The sequence below is a fragment of the Archocentrus centrarchus genome, unplaced genomic scaffold, assembly GCF_007364275.1.
Source record: "Archocentrus centrarchus isolate MPI-CPG fArcCen1 unplaced genomic scaffold, fArcCen1 scaffold_29_ctg1, whole genome shotgun sequence".
NCBI classification, from domain to species: Eukaryota; Metazoa; Chordata; class Actinopteri; order Cichliformes; family Cichlidae; genus Archocentrus; species Archocentrus centrarchus.
This window is the reverse complement of record NW_022060258.1, coordinates 4,246,157-4,266,733: the sequence shown is the minus strand read 5'-3', so window position 1 is coordinate 4,266,733 and position 20,577 is coordinate 4,246,157. Positions and strand designations below refer to the sequence as shown.

General features: G+C 48.5%; 2 protein-coding genes across 4 annotated transcripts in view; one reads left to right on the top strand and one right to left on the bottom strand.

The window, feature by feature from the left end:
• Nucleotides 1-20,577, top strand: part of rnf123 (ring finger protein 123) — a 162,265-nt gene that overhangs the window by 69,728 nt on the left and 71,960 nt on the right. The gene's annotated exons all lie outside the window — the stretch shown is intronic.
• Nucleotides 482-17,158, bottom strand: amigo3 (adhesion molecule with Ig-like domain 3). The gene is given in 7 exon segments (XM_030723864.1): nucleotides 482-1,096; nucleotides 14,841-14,990; nucleotides 14,992-15,206; nucleotides 15,209-15,893; nucleotides 15,896-15,963; nucleotides 15,966-16,687; nucleotides 16,867-17,158. Coding segments are annotated over 6 exon segments (1,632 nt in total). The 5' UTR covers nucleotides 16,339-16,687; nucleotides 16,867-17,158; the 3' UTR covers nucleotides 482-955.

Genomic DNA, 20,577 nt, shown 5'->3' with positions numbered 1-20,577 from the left:
GATCTCCATATATCATTCCCTATATTCTGTATGCTGTCAGCACAAACAATGGCAGTAAGAAACAGTTTAAACAGCTCTATACAGCTTTATAATCACTCTGACCTTCAGATCAATCGGTTGACCTTGAAGGAGAGGTCAGAGGTCAAATGTGACGTGTTTTAAACCTTTATATGGTACTTTCTGTATGTTGGTAACACACCACACAGTTTTAAGGCTTTTTGTTAATTTTCCACCAATAAATCATGAAGCTCGGTGGATTGTTACCCCGACCTCTGACCTCTACGCCCCGTGTTTACAGAAACACGACCTCCTTGGCGGAGGTAATGATGAGGCTGTGATGATGTCACACTGTGAGAAAGTAAAAACCACCAGCGGAACAGTCACGGCAGAGTCAGAGAGCGACTTTATTATTTACTGATTATCACAGTGCGGCGCTCGCCGTGTGACGGCGGCCACAGACGTGAGGTCATCAGTGAGCTCTGATTTCTCCAGGAAGTGAAGCGTGCAGGTGAAACGCTGCTAAAACCGTCTCAGCTGCTCACATCATCAGCAGTTAAAGCAGAAACTTTAATTACGTTGCAGTTGTGATAAATCAGGTGTGTGTTTGATCACGGAGAGACCCACGCTCGGCTTTTACCTGTTCATGTGAGGTCTCCTGTTAACCCCACCGTGAGCTCATTAGCATACACTTCCCAGCATGCACTGCTTTGAGGCCGTGCTGTATCTTTGTGTGTTTTTGAAAGCATGCAGACAGCAGTGTTGGCGCTGTTAGCAGGAAGTTTGACACATGAAGTGTGAAAAAAGAGGAGAAGACGATGAACGAAGTTCAGCCTAAACATGAGAAGCAGGATTGAAGTGTTGGTTCTTCTCTGTCGGTGTCTCTGTGGTCCGTTACTCTGTCGTGTGCAGTCGTGATGATGTTGTGAAAAAGCGCTCTCTTCAGGCTTGAAGACGCTCAGATGAGTCGCTCGTCGGTGTATCTCTGAGTACATGCACGTCGCTGCTCCGGAGCGCCTTTCCTGTCCTTTCCATGGTCACGTGTCAGCGTGGAAACGAGGCAGGAGGGAGGACGGGCGGCCCGGACGAAGAAGAATCTCTGAGGAAGAAGAGAGGACAGAAGAAGTTTAGGGTGGAAGGCTGACGGAGGGTCACTTTAATCAAAGGCTGAACATTTCAGCACAGAGCGCACACGCCTGAACCTGAACCTCCTGCAGCGTCCTGACAGACGACGCGACCACTGCGAGTTTCTGCAGTGAGAACACATCTGACCCTCACTGTTTCCTGCTGTGAGCCACAAACAACAACCTGAGCTGAACATCCTTCTCCTGGAATACAGTACTGTACAACAGTCTGGGGAGGCCGATCCCTGACTGGTACAGCTCACCTGTGTGTTTATATCCAGGGATGCGTTTACTGCACTGACAGTGTGTTTGGGATCATTGTGATGCTGAACAATGAAGCTGCTGCCAATCAGATGCTTTCCAGATGGTGCTGCATGGTGGATCAAAAACACCAGCGGCTGAAATGAAGCCCCAAACAAAGACGGAGCCTCCACCGTGTTTCACAGACAGCTGCAGACGCTGACCTCTCCTGATGATGATTTGAACCCAAAAGGTCAAATGTGGATTCATCGCTCCATCAGACCTGCTGCCTCAGATTTTTTTAAGGACACCATGCTGAGATATGCTGAGTTTGGGAATCATAGTCTTGGTGCAAAAATCCCATTTTGTGTTATCTTTGGCATTTTTCATAGATTCAACTAAAGAAATGGGAGCAGATGACGTTTCTGTGACAGGCTGCCAGTAACAAAGTTCATCCACTGAGTTTGGAGCCTTTTTATGCCTGAATGAGAGGTGGCTCAAGACTTTTACACAGTATTGTAATCCAGAGTTCATGTGTGAAAAAGGGGGAGGCTCTGACCCTGCCTGTAGTCATTCCAGAGAATACAGGAGTTATTCTATAAGATGATCCAGAATGTTTCCAGCAGGAAACAGGAAACACTCGGAAACTCATCCTGTTGGAACAAGGCTCTCTGTAATCTCATTAAGCCAAGAAGAAAAGCCTTTCCTCTGACACGTGAACTGATGAAAGCAGGCGCTGCTCTGAGCTGCTCTTCATATCACTGCTTTCTTTCCTCTGCTGCAGAGGAGTTCCTGCAGGTTGAACTGGTCCAGGACTCTCTGCAGCCCTTAAACGTTCGGGCTGATAACGAGCTGCTCGACCTCCGTGGTTTTCATTTGGTCGATAACATCGCTCCCATCTGTGCTCAGCTTTGTTTTCTCTGCTTTGTTTTCCTGAGCCCGTGTCCTGGATGCTGATGTTTGATATTTGCATCCAGACGTTCGGATCTGCCTCGCTCGGCAGACTGATGCGTGATGTAAGACGGAGGCAACGATAACCCTGTGGAGGGGGGGGGGTGAGGGTTCTGGAAAAGTTTTAGAGTCAATTAAAAAAAACTTTAAAAAGTAAAGTTTCGTAGAAGCCCGGCTGGTGTCCAAAAGGCTCAGTTTGTTCAGATTTGAAGACAGAAACGAGGCGATTGTGTTGTGTGTGCAGCTGGAAGCAGAGGTTTGCTGCTCCTCCACCTCTGCAGGGTGCAGGGTCGCTCTGGCACCATCAGAGAGAACTGAACTCGATTTGTCTCGCGTGTCGTTGTGATTGGTTTTATTGAAGTCTGCGGTGGACATTTTGGATCAGCTGCTGTCGTCTTGTAAACACAGTTTATCTGATTTTTCTCACTCCATGTCCTCGTGTATAGAGGACTCAGCTACACGGCGGTGATGATGATGGTGAGGAGGAGGATGATGGCGATGAGGAGTTTGGCAGCAGCTGCCTCTCTGCACAGATGGAGCCAGAAAACGAGCTAACGTGCTGAATGAATGAGCTGCGGGGTCTGATCGTGTCGGCTCATTAATGCTGCTCCACGGGACTCGTTGTTGACCCCCGGCTGACGAGCGGAAACAGCCGAGTGGAGTCGTTGATTTCACCTGCTGTAATAAGAAGATCCTGTTTTTAATATCATAAATGTTGAAATTCAGTTTCCTGACAGAATCGCTCACGTCTGTGCAAACTTTAAGCACTGAAATCATAAATCTGCTGATTATTGATGCATATCTGTGATTATAACATGGCCATATCTGAATTATGTAATTATTGGCTGCAGCTCAGTTTGATTAATTTCAGGCGGTTTTATTCATCTTTAACCCCAAATTGAATCTTTACTCACTTCCTGCCATCGTATCAGTTTCTTCTGCTGAACTACTGAGCGAGAGGAAGTGAGTGAAGCTTTATTGTTGTATTCTTCTGCACGGTGGCGTGGTGGTTAGTGCTGCTGCAGGGGGGTGCACGCGTCCACTGTGTGCAGCCTCTTCGTCCCACGCTCTGACGCCGACTGCAGCCAGGGCCTTTCTGCAGGCCCGGCTCTGCTCAGCAAACCGGTCAGTACGCTTTTTGGGGAAGTAGCTGGACAGCATCCAGGATTGCTGTTCTGAACCGACAGGAGTGGATTTTCCACTAATAATTCAGGTGCGGCTGGTCTGGTGTTAATATACCTGCACAAGTGGAAACACTGAAAAATGATGTGACAGAGCAGCACAGACACAGACACCTGAGGGTGAAGTACCAGCAGTGATCGGAAATCTGCAATCTGCAGGTTCACGTTCACACAGCTGGATTTTTCTTTACTCTGGTTTCATCCATTTTTCATGGGAGATGTTTTAGTAGAGACGCAGAGGAGCGAGGGGGGGGGGGGGGGGGGGGGGGGGGGGGGGGGGGGGGGGGGGGGGGGGGGTAGTTTTTTTTTTTTTTTTTTTTTTTTTTTTGGGTTTGTGTTTTGGTGGGGGCACGGCTCGTTTCCTTCTCTGTGCTTTTCTACTCAGGCACTCAAAGCGCTTACACAACACGTTTACATTTACTCATTCACACCCATTCATACAAGCACTTCCATGATTAACTAAGCTAAGTGCTTTTATTATCTAACATTCACACTCCATCAGAGAGGAATTTGGAGTTAGGTTTCTTGCCCAAGGATACATTGGCATGCAGCCTGGAATAGCCAGGAATCGAACCGCCGACCTTCTGATCAGTAGGTGACCTGCTCTACCTCCTGAGCTACAGCCCAACAGCTGGGAATTCCTTCCTAATGGGGGGGTGGAGGAGTTTATTCAGGTTCACTTCTAGAAACACCTTTCATATGAGGTTTTATGGCTGTGTGTAGATATCATCATGCCTGGACTTTTGTGTGTTGTGCAAAGGAATTACATCACTTCCTGTGTCAAACACAGCACACCATTTGTTTCAGGTGGTGTTTGTCTCATTAGGCTGACTTCCTGTTTCAGTGTGTGACGCTGTGACTAACAGTCGACATGTAGAGGGGTTCATGCAGTGACTGTTGCTGGGCTTTAGGAATTTGAGGCAGAACTTTGGTCCCGCCTGCAGCTCAGCGCATCATCGAGGTGTTCAGGTTACAGCAGGACGAGGCGTGGCAGTACAAGGAAAACCGCACGAAGCAAAGAGCATCAAACCAGGCCAAAGTCTCAGGCTGCGGGCAGCGAACGGTGTTCAGAGGTTAAAGTGATTCGTCTCTGATTCAGGAGGTCATGTCCTGAAATAAGACGACAAAAATGTCTTCAAATCAAAGCTGCTGCAGCTTAAACTGAGAAAACTGTGGAATACACTGAAAATATTACAGTATTAGACTGAAAAAGCCTGTGTTTAGATGCACTTTTACAGTCTGACGAGCAGAGCGGTCCTGTTTTCTTGTGATGAAGGTGTGAAGAAGTCCAACTGTCTCCTGTCAGCGGGAGCTGAACTACATCCAAGACCCGTTAGCTGGGAGCAGCTTAATATCTGACAGACTGATTCCCCACAAAAATATCCACCTTTCACTGAGAAAAGTCTCAGACTGAGTCCTTAAAATAGGATGTTGGGACTTGTAGGACTTCCTGTTTGTGTGATTACAGCTCAGTTCAGCTCCAGTCTTCAAAGTGAGGATGAGGAGGTGTCCGGTGTGGCCTTTTAAAGCCTCCATGTTTGTTTCTCGTGGGTCAGGGTGTTACAGTTTCCACATCTGGTAAATGGTTCTTATAGAGACCATTTGAGCACTCAAAGCGTTTTTAGCTGCGAGGCCTCTTCTCACTCACAGACTCACACTGAGCTTTTATCTATGTCTAAGTGCTTTCTAACATTTGCAGTCCAGAGGACGCATCAGGAGCAACTTGGGGATCAGTATCTTGCCCAAGGATACTTTGGCATGCAGCCCGGAATCGAACCGCCAACCTTCCGATCAGCAGGTGACCTGCTCTACCTCCTGAGCCACAGCCACCCTGAACCTTTAGTACCTTTAATACCTGTGGCACACTCTAATCTCGCGCTGGTTTCTTCCATGTTTAAGTCACAGAGACGATGCAGAACTCGGCGCTGGTGTTTTGTTACACCTCGGTGCTGGATCCACTTAGCAGTTCATCTGTGAGTGAGTGTGTCAAATGAATCCACCTCTGCGCTGCTTTAAGACTGATATCTGTGCATCATCACGGAGGCTTCAGCATCTCCATCAGTGAGAGGAATGTGCCTCAGAAACGTACAGTCCTTACAGCTCCTGTCTGCAGGTATCCACAGACAGCCGTCACAGGAGAGTCCAAAGAAAACCGACCAGACAAAAACAACATTTAAGGACATTTAAGCTGGAACAGCACGTGCAGACGTCCTGCTCTCTAATCCTTTAAATAGCTGAAGCTCGACATCTCGCTGCCTTCTCTAAACGATTCCCTCCTTCTTCTTCTCTCCTCTGCTTTGCTTCATGCAGTCGCTGAAGCTGTTTATTCTGCATGTCTGTTCCCTCCTGAGCTGCTGTTGGATTTTCTTTCCATGTTTACTGCTGCTCAGTGCAAACGGCGCCTCCTCCTGTTGTTCCTGTTTCCCCCTCCTGACTCTGCTCCCTTCAGACTCCTGTGAACCCTTTTATCCCACCTCATGCACAGTGTGGAGGCAGTTTATCCGATTTGTGAAGAGAACCAAACACAGCTGAAGAGCTTCGGCTCAGACGCTCACCGCGATCCACGGAGTCTTAAACGCTTCAGTATCTTTGGATCTGACAGGAGATCGAACTGAAGGCCCCTCACCGAGTGGTGTGTGTGTGTGTGTGTGTGTGTGTGTGTGTGTGTGATCAGAGAGCTGACGTGCTGCTACATCTCGATGGTAACACAGTTTCTGTTTCCAAACCCACCAGGAAAATACTCCCTTACAGTGTTAATCCGAGGCTGCAGTTAAAGATATTTTCTCCTTTAATCCTTTCGTGATCGTTTGGTTTGTAAAAACACTGAGTCAGCTTCAGTCAGTGTGAACGTTGTGCAGTCAGGATGGTGTTTGTGTTTTGTTTTCCACAGCAGCAGATTCTGGTGTTTGAGGGCCGGAGATGATTTTTGTGTAATGAATTGTTCATAATGATGACCCAGGTCAGTATTAGGATGGTTTCATTCAGAAGGTTTCCCTCTGAAATGTCGTACAGCAGAAATATGACGTGTGATGTACAGACGTGTCGGGATGAGTCCTGAGGAAATGTGTTTATTTCCCGTCTGCTGGTAACTTCCACTCACCGATTCAAATCGGATTAAATCGTGGTGTGTTTGTGTCTGCTCGGCTTTGCTGACTCGTTTTAAAATGAGAGCTGAGCGTGAGGGAAGACCTCCTGAATATTTGATGGCTGCTCTGCCTTCAGTGTTACATAAGAGCATCACATCACTCCTGTTCCCACTCACATTAACCCCTTCAGCTGCAGGAGGAGGGTGGAGACGCCTGAACACAGCAGCAAGTGGGGCGATGAATCTAACGTCTAATGAGCAGGACTGTAAGGAGATGATGGACCTGAAGGGGTCAGGGGTCAGCCTGACGGGACTCTTCAGATGACTCATTAGAAAGTCATTTGGCTGACTACAGAGAGGTGATGATTAAAAAAGAAAAAATGACCACAAGGATGCAATAAAAACACCACAGAGAGGGCAAAAAATAAGCACAAAGGAAACTAAATGACCACAAAGACGCAAAAATGTTACCACAGACGACAATAAAAAAAGAGACCCGGCCCAGATCAGCGGAAGAAGATGGATGGAGATTCAGAGAGTTTCTGATGAGCGTCCAGCTGAGCCTGACTCTGATGTGCTCCTCGGTCTGTCAGCTCATTTTCACATCCGTCATTTAAGAAATCAACTGCAGGACTCCAATTTACTCCTGCTCCACAGTCCTGCTCCGAGAGAACGTGACATTTCGAGCCCCGCTGCTCTTCATCAGACCGAGCTGACTGCAGCTCTGCAGCTTATTCCTCTTTTTGTTCACCTTTTCAGTCCAGCGCTGGCTCTTTACTTAATATTCACAAACAGAAGTGATCACTGCTGCTTATTTCCCACATGGAGCATCTCAGATCCTGAAGCTCGGCCTGTTAATGATCCGCTCTGATTGGACCCGCAGAGAAACGGCCGTCCTCTCGGTTAACGCTCCCTCAGGTTCAGATTTATGCTCTCAGAGAAATGTTCCAATGGAGGGAAATTATTTCATATATATAAAATGCGCACAAATTCCTTTTTCTTTTAGTTTTTTGGATTAGCAGATAAAATTGTGACCAATCTGCAGCCATTTCCAAATCCTCCTTCAGTTAAAACGGTCTGATCAGAAGTGATCAGTGTGTTATGTTTAATATCCACGCGTCCATGAAAACGAGGATTTGCGAGATTTAACTGAGTTAGAAGTTAGCAGAGATCATCAGATGATAGACGTGCTGCTCGTGAACAGGGCTGATAAAGAACTGGAGAGGCCGACTTTGGGGTGTCTGTCAAAAACAGGGAAACAGGAAAGAGCGGCGTGGCTCGGTGAGCTCTCGGTGAGCTTTGTGTGAACACTGGAGCTGCATTCAGCAGCTGCTGTGTGCAGAGCCTGCAGGATGTACAGGCAAACATCACAGAGAGGCTGAAGGACGCCTGACCTCAGGCAGGTTCTCAGGCAGCTGCTCAATGCATTTTCCTGGCGTCCGGATGGATTTCTGTGGGTTTGCTGTTGAGGCGTGCCAGAGGTCATGCCATCCTCTGTAAGTGGGACTCTAACATGTGTTTGATGTGCGTGACCTCAGTTCTGGCTCAGATAAACTGGAGCACGCTTTGACACAACCTGAGTCTCCTCCTGCTGACAAACTGGATTGCTAACGAGACGTATAATTTCCCCGTCTTTGTGCTTTCCGCTCGGATGTGTAGAGCTTCTTAATAAAGTGTGAAAACTTCCCGCAGGATGTGAAGAGCGCCGTCCCCCTCCCTCCGCCTGACTTCCCCTCGGCGCCGTTAACACGTGGGCTGATTGGCTGCAGAATAACGGCCTTTGCTTCGCTCTTAAACCCCCCTGAAGGACCTGCATAATCATCAGCAGGTTTCTCTGGTAATGTTGATATTGTGCTGATTTGAACAACAGTGAAGGCAGCACAGGAAATGAACTGGGCTGTTTCAGATTAATGAGGCATTGTTATGTGTGGGTGTGTTTTTGAAGTGTGTGTGCTGTTCTGTGTGTCTCCATGCAGCCCTGTTTCCAAAAGCTTTGTGCACTTTGTGAAATGTAAAGGAACTCATTTAGTGTGTGTTTAATAGAAACAGTAGAAATAAGGACACGTAGATGATGGAGACCGTGGCCTGAGGTTTGGAAGCAGGGCTTCGATGATCAGACCTGCTGCGTGACACCTAATGATGGTTCTTCCTCCTGGACTCGCACAGACTCGCACATGAGGCGAGCTCTGAAGCCGCTGGTGTCCAGGACCGTCAGAGCTGTTTGGTGCCACTCGCTGTCCGTCCATCTTTGGACAGATTCCCGCTCACTGGGAAGCTCCTGCTGCACCTGCAGGGAGCCTTCATCAGCCCTTCATCCTGAAACACGGAGCTTCCTTTTGGGTGCAGAACGATTAAAGGACTAACGTGTTCATGAGCCTAGACGACTGTTCAGAGGGACAAGGAGAGTTCAGACACACACAGATGTTCACAGCTGGATTCTGGCTGTTTGGGTCAGAGGTCAGAGGTCAAATTAAAGGAATAAATCAATAAAAACTTCTGTAAATGTAACTGCCGTGTTGGACGAATGGCTGACGTTGGTTTTTGTTTCCTGAAGATGAAGCGGTGACGGCAGTGCGGCTCGACTGAACACCGCCTGCATGCTCGCGTGTGGCAGCACGACCGCAGCAGCCTCGTTCATCACAGTACGTTTGTTTTAATGCTCGCTGTGAGCCTCAGTCAGCTCACCACAAACATCTTCTCTATTTTTAATGAACTCGCTCTGGTTTCATTTTGAGTGGGTATAAAAAAGTCTGAAAGTTGTGTTTGTCTGCGGGAAGCTTCTTAAAAGTTGAAGGAAATGAAGCACAGAAACAAACAGAGCTCAGCAGAAGGTTTCAGCTGACGTCCATGACTGCAGTTCAACTTCAAACACAGTTAAAGCACAAATGCAGTAAACTGTCGTTCCCACCAGCACCTCCCTGTCTGCGATGGGAGCGCGTAACCCCGACTCAGCGCGCGCGCGTGCGTGTTAACACCGCTGATGTTCGCTTAAACATTGTGTGTCTGTGAAGTCATGCAGGGTGCAAACAGACACACTTTAAAATATCATTAGATTAGTCAAGAACACGATTAAGGGCTCATAAATGTACACACGTATTTGTACAGCTCAGGTCTGAGTCACTGCTGCAGGCACAAACCTTCATCTTCAGCCGTTCGAGTCTCCTACACAGAGACCCTTCCTGCCTGCAGCCATCATCACACACCCGCCGTTTAATTGACTCCTGTATTTTTATTGGAGGATGTACTGTGAGCGTGTGATTGCTGAGAGATAAAACCCTCTCTGTATTCACAGCTGAATTTGGAGCAGCTCTGGTCCTCTGGGGCTGCAGATGTTGGTTTTAGAGTGGCGCTGTGAGGATTTTATTCGATCTGCTGCTTCGTCCTTCAGACGAGATAATAAACACATCGAGAATCCATCTGGGGCAAACTGGTTTACTGCAGATTCACTGCCCGTTACAGCGCCACAGCCGGCTCTTACGCTCCACGCTGTCCCCAGAGCACCGACACGCAGAATAAGTGACACAAACACATGCTGCTGCTCCTGAAAGGCTCAGAGTAAGAAGAGCAGCTTGTTGGATAACACAGCGTTTCTCAGACTAACACCCATGAATGGGGTCAGCACAGGCACTTTGGACAGTCTCTTCGCTCTTATTCTGAAGGGTCAGTGGCTGCTAACCAGCCAGCTTCTTCTCCTCGTCTTTGGCTCAGCTGCCCCTCCTCCATGTTGGACTGCAGCTGCTGAAGGTGGTCCTGGTTCAGTTCTGGAGGGTCATCCAGACCAGAACCAGAAGCAGGACCACCAGCTGCAGAACAGCATGTAGGAAACACTCAGAGGAGAGGACGCTGCTATAAACCTGTTATTTACGTGTGTGTAAAGTTCATCTCTGTACCCCCCACCCCCCAGTGTCTGAGCTGATCCTCATCCTGGGGGTGCTGCAGTTTTAGAGGTGTTACACCAGCTGAAGCTTCATTTAAAGCACGCTGCATCCACACATGGTGCTGTTGGTTATATGTAACATTACAGCAGTAATGATGATGGTAACACGGGGTGTGAAGCTAAATTTCACCTTCATTGGTAAACTGCTGTCGACCACTCTGACCGTCATTGATCCCTGAAGGCATCGTTCGCTGGCACAGACCTAATTAACACCGTGACCTTCTGGCATCTTCCTGCCTGATGTGTGAGGTCAGTTAGTGATTCATGGCCGTGCGAACGACAGCGTGCTCGTTATCCGCTCATGGTTCATTCAGCAGAAGCTCCTGAGGAGCCTTCTCTTTGGAATTCTGAGAGCTTCTCTCTCCCTGCAGAGCTGGCATCACGCTGGCAGTGGGGCAGAGCGGCGTTTATCTGACCACCATTAATGCCTGAATTTGAATGACCTTTAACCCCAGACCCAAACTCCAGCACAAAGCCAACACATCAGAGGCCAGCACGGCATCCTGACCTGAACCGTGACACCGAGTCTGAGCCCCTCAGCAGCGCTCTGTCTGCAGGGAGGCTTCATCACAACTTTAGATCCACGGTCATGAAACCAATGATAACGTCTATTGATGTGAGACTGTGACACACACACACACACACTCACTCTTTAATAACAGAAGGTATTACAGATGTCCCTGTGGGGGCAGCGAGGATCTGACCTCCTGGTTCATGGTGACAGTATTGACTGCTCATGATAAATAACGATCCAGCACGCACGCACGCACACACACACACACACACACACACACACACACCACGGCTGCATAAATTGAAACACTGTACTGCGTCTGTAGCTGAAACACTGAGTTTGCTTCAATAATTCCTCTGAATGCTGCATGGACGGGACATTTCTGCTCTGAGCATTCACACACCACACGCACACACACATCGGGTATAAGTCGGCTGCTTACTAATTGCTGTGATAGTGAACTGGTAAAATTCTCAGCCCGGCACAGCTGTGTGATCAACCTTTGGCTGGTGGAACATGTGACTGACAGGTGTGTTTTGTTGCCCAGGTGTGTCCTGTTACATTGATTATTCAAACCATAAATGGTTTCGGATGCGTGCGCTCAGTTTCAGGTTTGGGTTTCTGCCTGTGCAGCCTGAGCTGTCTGTGGCTGGAGAAGATGGAGAATCAATCTGAGCCATGAACAAACATTAGACTTAAACATGGAACTTTGTTGTAAGTCTTTGTCGCTGTAATAATGAAAGATTGTCCCAAAGTCCCAGAGCCGAAGCAGCTCCGGATGTGCTGGGTTAGAGTGCTTCGGCACATCCTTGGGGATCGGAGCGAGCTCATATTTCTGTGGTGATGCCTGAGAAAGTGCCGACGCTGTTGCCAACATTTAAACCTGTGCGTGGTCAAGTTTGCCGGGTTTGACTTTATCGGGTCTTAAAAATTTGGAGCTTTTTTAGCTTTTTGTGCTGCTATGTTTTATGTGAGTGGTGAGAGGAAGCAGATGGTGATGAAGGTGACAGCAGTGCAGGTGGTGGTGATGGGCACATAATGGCAGTAATAGGATGAAGGGGGCGGTGCCGAGAGCAGAAAATGATGTGACGTGTCGACTCGCTTCTGATCAGGACGTTTGTGCTGCAGTGAGCTCCTGCTGTCCTGCTGTCGTTCCTCTCATGATGTTCTTTATCTTTGCTGCTGTCCTGTGTTCTTCATCGCTCCTCTCCCTCTCTCCCTCTCAGGTAAACACACTCCCCTCACGCTCATTTACAGTCTGGATCTGTGTACACAGCTCCACAATTACGCCTCACGTGGAGGTTTTATTTCATGTCCACGGGGATGTCCTGCTCTGTTTCTCTGAGCTGTCCTCATAATATCCTGTAATTTCAGCATAATTTAGCTTTCAATTATGAGAATATTTCTGAGGAGGCCCTGCACTGGGTGGTGTTAATTAAAATGTTATAGAGTAGCTGCCTGTTCTTTGTCCTTCGCTTATCATCCGCTCCAAACTGTGCAGAACTTTGTGCGTTAATAGCAGCTTGCTCTGTAATTCAACATGAGCGGCGTCATCAAATGTTCCTGCATTACAAATCTGCTGGCTGGATCAGCTGAATGCACTGATTTCACGTAGAAATCATTACGGCATGTCGGCAGCTCTCAGACGCAGCTGCATGAAGTCCAGCTCCGAGGAGGCGAGGAGGAGGTCGTGATGCTGTGGCAGGACTCACAGACGGACCTCCTTTCTCCTCCTCTTCTGGTGAAAACTCTAATTAAAACGTATAGATGACTTCAAGGAACGTGTTTAAGTTTCTGCCTCATCATCATCATCATCATCATGTGCTTATGGGAACAGAAATTTGGATGGGGGGGCAGACGTTTGCATCTCACTGCGTTAACAACAATCCTGTTTCTGGTTGCAGCTCTGATGGTCATACCTGCACAGTCTGTGTTTTACTCCATTTAACTGCTTTGTTACATTTAGATTTCTCATGAGGATTTTTATAAACATCGCTTGAGAAAGAAATAACAAAAACTAAAGAAATGAAAATCTAAATATTACAGAAAACTGGTCATTTAATTAATTTTTATGTATCTGTTATTTTCCTCTTTGTGTTTCTCTTTCTGCTTCATTACTGCAAACGAGGCCGTTGATACTGTGCAGCAGGTGAAGCCTTGGTCAGGGACAAGGAAAGAAATCAAAATGAATGAAATATTAATTAACTTAAAACATTAAATGGACGTTAATTAAGGAGTTATTGCAAATAAAATATAGATAAAAGGAACTCAAATTGTATGTTTTACATTTTTACATTTCTTTTACTGGCAGATCATTTTTAGAAGAGGAATTCTCGTACAGCGAATCAATTTCAGGTTGTTTTGGTCCTCATTTTAATTGCTGAGCTTATTTCCTCTCCTGCGCTGCTGTCTTTCATTTCATCCATGAGAACGTGGTGCTGGAGGCCTTTCGTTCAGCATCACGATCGATCCAGGAAAGGAGAAGTGTGCAGAGTAAATGTGGTGGTACAGGTTACACTGTGCAGCTGAGTCTGTGTTGCTCTGAACATGCAAACACTGTGGCTGCGCACACACACACGCACACAACGCACGCTCCATTTCCATTACTGTGCACCGACATAAGGAGAGCTGATCTGTCAGAAACAATAACAAAGCCAACATTCACCTGTGCGGTGCAGATACTGAGGTTTATTAACACACAGATGCAGAGAGGACAACAGACAGAGGAGGAGCGGGGGGGGGCAGTAAAATAGCGAAGACAATAACACAAAAACACGTCTGTCCTGATTGGCCCGTCAGTCTCGCTGTAATTTCACCACACAAAGTAAATCTGCTCTTCATCTCGATTGATTTTCACAACACCGACCCAGAACAGAAGTTTCACAGAGTTGCAAACAATGGTCCTACACTCCTCTTCCTGCATGAATAATTCCAGCTGATGTTTTATTTATTCATCTTTTAATTTTCTCTGATCTGACGATGATGACAGTAATTGAACTCCAGAGTGGAGGAGGAGGAAGGAGGAGCATCAGAATCAAACCTTGGGAACATTTCTATTTTACGTGCTGAAAGCGCTTCTTCTCTGGCTCGTCTAACCTAAGTTGCCTCACGCTGTGACTGAGCTACACTACGCAGGTTAGTTTGGCTCTAAAAAAACAAAAAGGAAGCTAAAAGGCTCTACAAAAAGATATTTTCTCTTTAAATCTCTGAACGAGACAACAAGGCATCTGTAGCAAATATTTGTTAAAGGTACAAGCCGTGCTTAAAGGGACAGCCCTGTGCGCTCGGGTTCAGTCCGTCTGTTCAGCTCAGGTTCGTTCTGTCCTGCTATCTTTGGTTTAAACTCTCTGCTCTGCCGGCCGACCCGTCACAGTGCGCTGGTTCATGCTGCGGGGCGGCGTGCTCACACCTGCTCTAACAGTAATGTCTGCAGATTTGGTTAACAGTATTCAATCTCTTAGAAATTGCACTTGGATGTTTTGATCAGGCAGCTGATCAGGCTCAACGCCTCGCCGAGGATCTGGCGGGGTCCGTGTTGGAGTTGTGCTCAGGTGGAGGAGGTGAGGGGGAGGAGGAGGAGGAAGGGGAGTGAGGAGGGGTGGTGGTGATGGTGCCGCTCTGCTATGGCATCATGATGGGTGTGTCGGAAAAGACAGACATGATGGAGTCTGTCTCCCCTGCCCTGTGCCGCGGCTGCTGCTCCGCCCCTAGCAGTAAACCTGGCCCCAGGTGTCCCGGCCCCGCCCTCAGTTTGCCATTTTGCTGCTCTCTGATAGGTTCCAGAAACAACCACATGCTTGTTGGTACTGACCTTGCGGCCCGGGCCCTCAGTGGTGGCCGGCGGCGTGGGGGTGAGGATGGAGGACTGGGCACTGCCCGCCCCGGCCTCGTTTCCCACGCTCGGGGTGGCCGTGGCCGGGGGCGGGGCCTTTGGACAGGGAGGACACGGCAGGGGCGTCAGGATAGAGGTACATAAGCACCAGCACCAGGCTCACCACACAGCCCAGGAGGGTGGTGAAGCCCGTGTTGAAGCGGCTCCTGGGCTTATCAGAGTCCAGCACCACCGTAACGTTGACCTCCCACGTTTCGTTCCGCTGCCGCTGCTGGTCTACAGCCAGACACCAGTAGATTCCTGAATCCTGCTCGCGTGCTGCCACGATCTCCAAGCTGCCGTTGAGAACATCTTTAATGAGCCGTTATTCCCTGGTGGCATCACGGACTCCAGGTTTGGAGACACCCAGAGGAAGTTGATGCTGCGACCAAAGAGGGAAGTGGCACAGTGCAGCAGCAGAGATTTCCCTGCCTTCACGGAAACGCTGCTCTCCTGCTGCCTCAGTGGCTCATTCATGGCGGTCATGTTGCACTTATCAAAGTAGCGGCTGTGTTGGAGGAAGCGCACGGTGCCTCTCTGGTTCCCATAAACCAGACAGATGTGCTCCTGTAAGAAGAACGTCACTGACTCAAAGCCTCGCTGTTTCCAGTACCTGAACAGCCTGTACATGGAGCACTCGCACACCAGCGAGTTGTTGTGCAGGTAGAGTCCCTCCTGGATGGAGATGGGTAGGTTTGATATGTCCTCCAGGGGCAGTTTAGGCAGGCGGTTTGAGGACAAGTCCAGCATTGACAGGTGAGGGTGGCTGTGTTTCTGGATGGAGAAAAAGGGGAAGTCAGTGAGGCGGTTATGGCTAAGGTAAGCCCTGCGGAGGTTTCTCAGTCCAGACAGAGCTCTGCTCTCCACCCGCACTATCCGATTATTAAACAGCAGGAGCTCCTCCAGTCCTGACAGCTCCTGAAAATAATGCTGCTCCAAAACATGAAGGTGATTGGACGACAGGTCCAGGTGGTCGGAGCAGAGTCCCGGGAGGAGTTTCTAAATGCCCCCAGGGGGATAGGGGCGGTCAGCTGGTTGTGGGCTAAACGTAAAGTCTCCAGTGAGGAAGTCCTTCGAAGGCTCCCTCCTCCAGCTGCATGATCCGGTTGTGGCTGAGGTCAAGAGTGACGGCAGAGACCGGCATTTCTCCGGAACTCGCTTTCAGACCCAGGGCGGTGCAGCTGAGGATGGTCCGAGGTACAGATGCACCCGCCCGCCCGGGAGGAGCCCTAGACGAGCCAGCGGTGGCGTGGACGGTGCTCGGCTGGTGCAACTGGAGGCACCCCAACAGCAGCACAGCAGCCCACCACGGCACCGGGGCCACCGGAGCCTCCACGCCCCTCAGGGAACCCGTGTGACCACCAACATGCAGCATGATGCCACCAGCGTGTGTGTCTCTTACTTTGAAAGAGCCTTTGTTTCTGTTCACATCCTTCATGCGCTGTGATCATCTCATTTTGGCATGATGAGCTCTACACACAGATAGACAGCTGATAGACGCACACAGCAGCTGGTGGAAGCTTGTTTTTCACGTTCATCCTGCATGGGCCTTTACATATGGAAGTGAGAATGTGTGAATGCTTCACTCTGAGCCTCTCATCGCTGCCTCTCACACACAAACCCTCATTTCATTTGCTGTGTTTCAGCTTCAGGGCACAAAATGTCACTGTGGAGCTCGCTCTGTGTGCTGTGTGCTTCCGCCCCACAGTGGCTGTTTGTTTGGTCTAACTCGGTTAATGTTGAATGAGGTGATCACATCTGCATCCACCTGCCAACAAGGCGGCCATCTGGAGAGGAAAACAAGAGGAAAGATGCCTAAATGATTCATAAAGAGTCCAGATATGTTGCTGTACACAAAACAAGTTCCCACTGGCAGTAATAACTAAGGTTGCTGTTACATCGAGTAACAAATAGAAATCTTTAACAACAGATTAAAAGATGAGGGAGGTACAAAGTGAGAGTTTACTTTTTGTTAAAGTCATCCAGGTGCTGCAGAGCTGCAGGTACGCTGTGATGTTAGAACATCTGCCTTTGCTGTCCAGTTTATTCCAGAGAAAAGTCAGACATCAGTTCACTTCCTCTCACCTCCTTTCATCCCATTTCTGCTCCTGCGGGCGTCTTTGCTGATTTAATGATCCTGAATGTGGGGCTGACTTCACCTCCGGCTCGTCCTCTTTGGTCCCTCCGATGCAGCGAGCAGGATTTTGCTTTAAGTTTCCTCACTCGGTCTCTCCTGTCATGACGATGAGGAGCTCCGTCTTAGTTGGAGCGTTTCTTTGGATCAGATTCCCGATGAAGCCAGCATCCTGTTTGCTTCGGCTGCAGCGGCGCCACTTAAACGCTTCGCGCTCGTCCACACTGCTCTGCTGCTGCTCTCTGCTCTTCTCCTCCGGCTGTGGGAGGATTTTCAGCAGCACTGAGCGCGCTCCTTCCTGCTCCTCTTTATCTGCTCTGAGTCCAGATGTTGCAGATGGATCCTGAACTGTGTGTGTCGGTCACTGCTGCCTCCGTCTCTTTACGCCTCTCAGCTCAGTTCTGAGCTTTGTCTGTTGCTTCTGGTGCTTTCCCAGCTCCACCTCTCCTTTTCCTCTCCTCCACTCTGGATTAATCCTCCCTCTCTCTCTCTCCCTCTCCTCCGCCCATCTCAGACCCTCCTCCTTTTCTCTGTTTTTGCTGCTCTGCTTGCTTTCTGTCTATTTCTGTTTCAGGCTCTCACACTTGTTTTCATCTCCTCCTTCTCTTCCTGTCATTCTTCTCTCTGAGACGCCTTATGTTGCCTCAGGAGGAGCATTAGGAGGCTTGTTTGTTGTAGCTGGAGAGAAAGAGACATGAGCAGGGCTGCCCGATTATGGCAAAAGCCACAATCACAATTATTTTACTCAGTAATTTATTTAACAGGATTAATGCACCTGTTTCACTTTAAAAAATGATCTGTTGAACTTTAATTTATGTTAGAATTTGGAGGCGGTGTACCAACTGTTGAATGAATAATGCTGTTAATACTCGGCAGTAAATAAAGGAGCAGTAATCTGCTGCCTCTCCCTCGGTGAGCTCCATCTCCGCCCTGTTGTGCTGCAGCTGGTGTCCTCGTTCTGCTCGGTGCAGCAGGAACCAGTCCTCCACCTGCTGCAGGTTCTGGTTAGAGTGACCCTTCCAGCTCTCAGAGGGACCACCATCACCATCTGCAGTCCAACATGGAGGAGGAGGAGTCTGTCTGACCACAGGAGGAGAAGGACAGGCAGCCACAAGAGCTAGCTGGTTAGCAGCAGATCGAGGACGTGGACCTTTAGGGGATCGATCACTTTGTCGTCTCAGAGGAGCGAAAACACAAAAACAATTGTGCTGAAGTGTAGTCTGTGTGTGAGTAACACTGACTGAAATGAATGAGGTGGAGGTGGTGGGGGCACAGGGTCACCTGGTGTGGAGTGTGGAGGCATGCCAGCCTCCGGTTGCCTAGGTAACCCTCTAATGTTTTTACTACTAGGTCATGTCAGTCAGTGGTATCCTGCACCTGCAGGTTCAGAAGCGTTTGTCCCGCCCACTTCGTGTTGCCATGTCAGTCTCTGTGGTCTCTGTTGGCACGTTGCTGTGAATCACCTCTGGTGTGGATGCAGGCTAGTGCCCACAGTAGGGGGTCGTTGCAGACCTACAGCGTCCTCCGCTGTGCGGTGGAGGCGGCTGAACCTGAAAGACCGCCGGTGACAAATGCAGCTGCAGGCAGCAGTTAGTGCTCCTTCCACAGAGAAACCTTTTACAGCAGCCAATCAGCTTACTGATCTGATTGTCCACCTGTCCCGTATTTACTCACAGTTCCTGAAACTCAGGTTTTCTTTTTGCTTTGTGTTTTTTTGTCAGTTCTTTTACATTTTCTGGTCTAGTACAGATGTGCCGCAGTGCACTTGGTGTCTAAAAATCTGTGTTTCGTAAACACTGGAAGATGAAACCGGGATTAAACTCTTAGCCCAGACTCGACTCTCCTCCTCGTGCGTGCGCTCGCGGTCTCTCGTGTGTCGGTCTCCTCGTGCCTCTCATGTGTTGCTGCTTCAGAGTATTTTCTAGTTTCTTTGGTTTGCTCGGCTGAAGCTTGTAGTTAAACACAGAGCGGCTCGTTTTCTGCTGTGCTAATTCCTCCTGTTAGTGCTCTTTGTTTTCATCTCATCTCTGCCTGTAATCTGATCTGCAGTCAAACATTTGCTCTGCGGTGTCACCTGCTGCCCTTCTTTGGCTTTTTATTTCTGATTCGTTCACCTCTGCTCATCCCTCTCTCCTTTCTCAGGTAGATGGAAACATCTGTGTTTGCTCAGGTAGGAAGTCACCTGTCCGTGTCTCGCCTTCGCACACAGCGGGACGCAGTGAGAAGGTTTTTATGTTATCACATAAAGCTCTTAAATGTCATAATGTGGCTCATTTGCATAATTATTCCTGATAACCTTTATGTAACCTTTAGTTGTGCGGTTAAAGAAGCAGATCCTGAAGCTTCAGAAATGAATTCCACTCCTCTGTAGTTTATCCTCCTGGTCTGCAGATATCTGCAGCTTACTGTCTGAACTTGGGAATTTTCTGTTTGAAGTTGAGGAAGAATTGAGTTAAGCTCACCCTTCTGAACACCCTTAACTTTAAATCCCAGATACGGCCGGATGGCATATCGATACCAGAATGAATTTCTCGGGTCAGAGCTGTGTGGGATGAGGTGTTTGTTCAGTAAAGCTCTGGAGAACAGAGCGGTGGGGGTGGGAGACCAGATCATCTCAGGCTGAAGTTTGGTCCGTTTTCAGCATCTGCTTCCTGCCATCAACATGAGCTTTACCTGAGAACAGTTTAAGCCTAACCTCAGCTCTGCAGCTCGCTCCTCGTTACCTGTCGGCCAGCCGGGCGCTTTCTGTCTGCGTTTATGTTCGAGTTCCTGCAGAGCTGAAGGCTTCAGGGTTTTACACAGCATTCAGTCAGACCATCACCTTCGGATGGAAGCTAGCAGATTACATCATGCTAACTTCTACCTCTGCTAATGCTCCTGAATCCTCTTTATCACGAATGTTAAACGTTACTGGAACACCTGGAGAACAGCCACACTCATCATTTTATTGCAGGTGAAGGACCAGAAATGACATCAGACTGAAGAAAAGGATGATTATTACCGAGGTGGCGGCATGCTGGACGAATGTAAAGCTGTTTCTAATATTTTGTCCAGACCATTAACATAAATGAGGAGGAGGAGGAGAGGCTGTTTCGTGTGTGTGTGTGTGTGTGTGTGTGTGTCTCCTATGAGGACAGTTGTCACATTGTGGCGACCCAACTTCTTTTTAAGGTCAGAAAAACAAAAACCTCATAAAGTAAATTATTCAGCGTTAGCATGAAGATGTCTCAGAGTCCTCTGAAGTGGCTGTGTGTGTGTGTGTGTGTGTGTGTGTGTGTGTGTGTGTGTGTGTGTGTGTGTGTGTGCGCGCACGTGCACTCCAGTCTTTTCCAGTGTTCCAGTCTTTTGGGTTTTGGTCACAGTGTGTGTTTCATGCTGATTTCCTGTCACAGAGGATTAACATCACACACACACACACACACACACACACTCTTATTGAAAAGAGGAAGGTGGATGGCACCGTGCACATTATAATCACATATTTTGCTGAGGAGGGAGATTTTTGGTTTGAAGTTTGACATCAGCAGCAACAGGAAGTCTGGC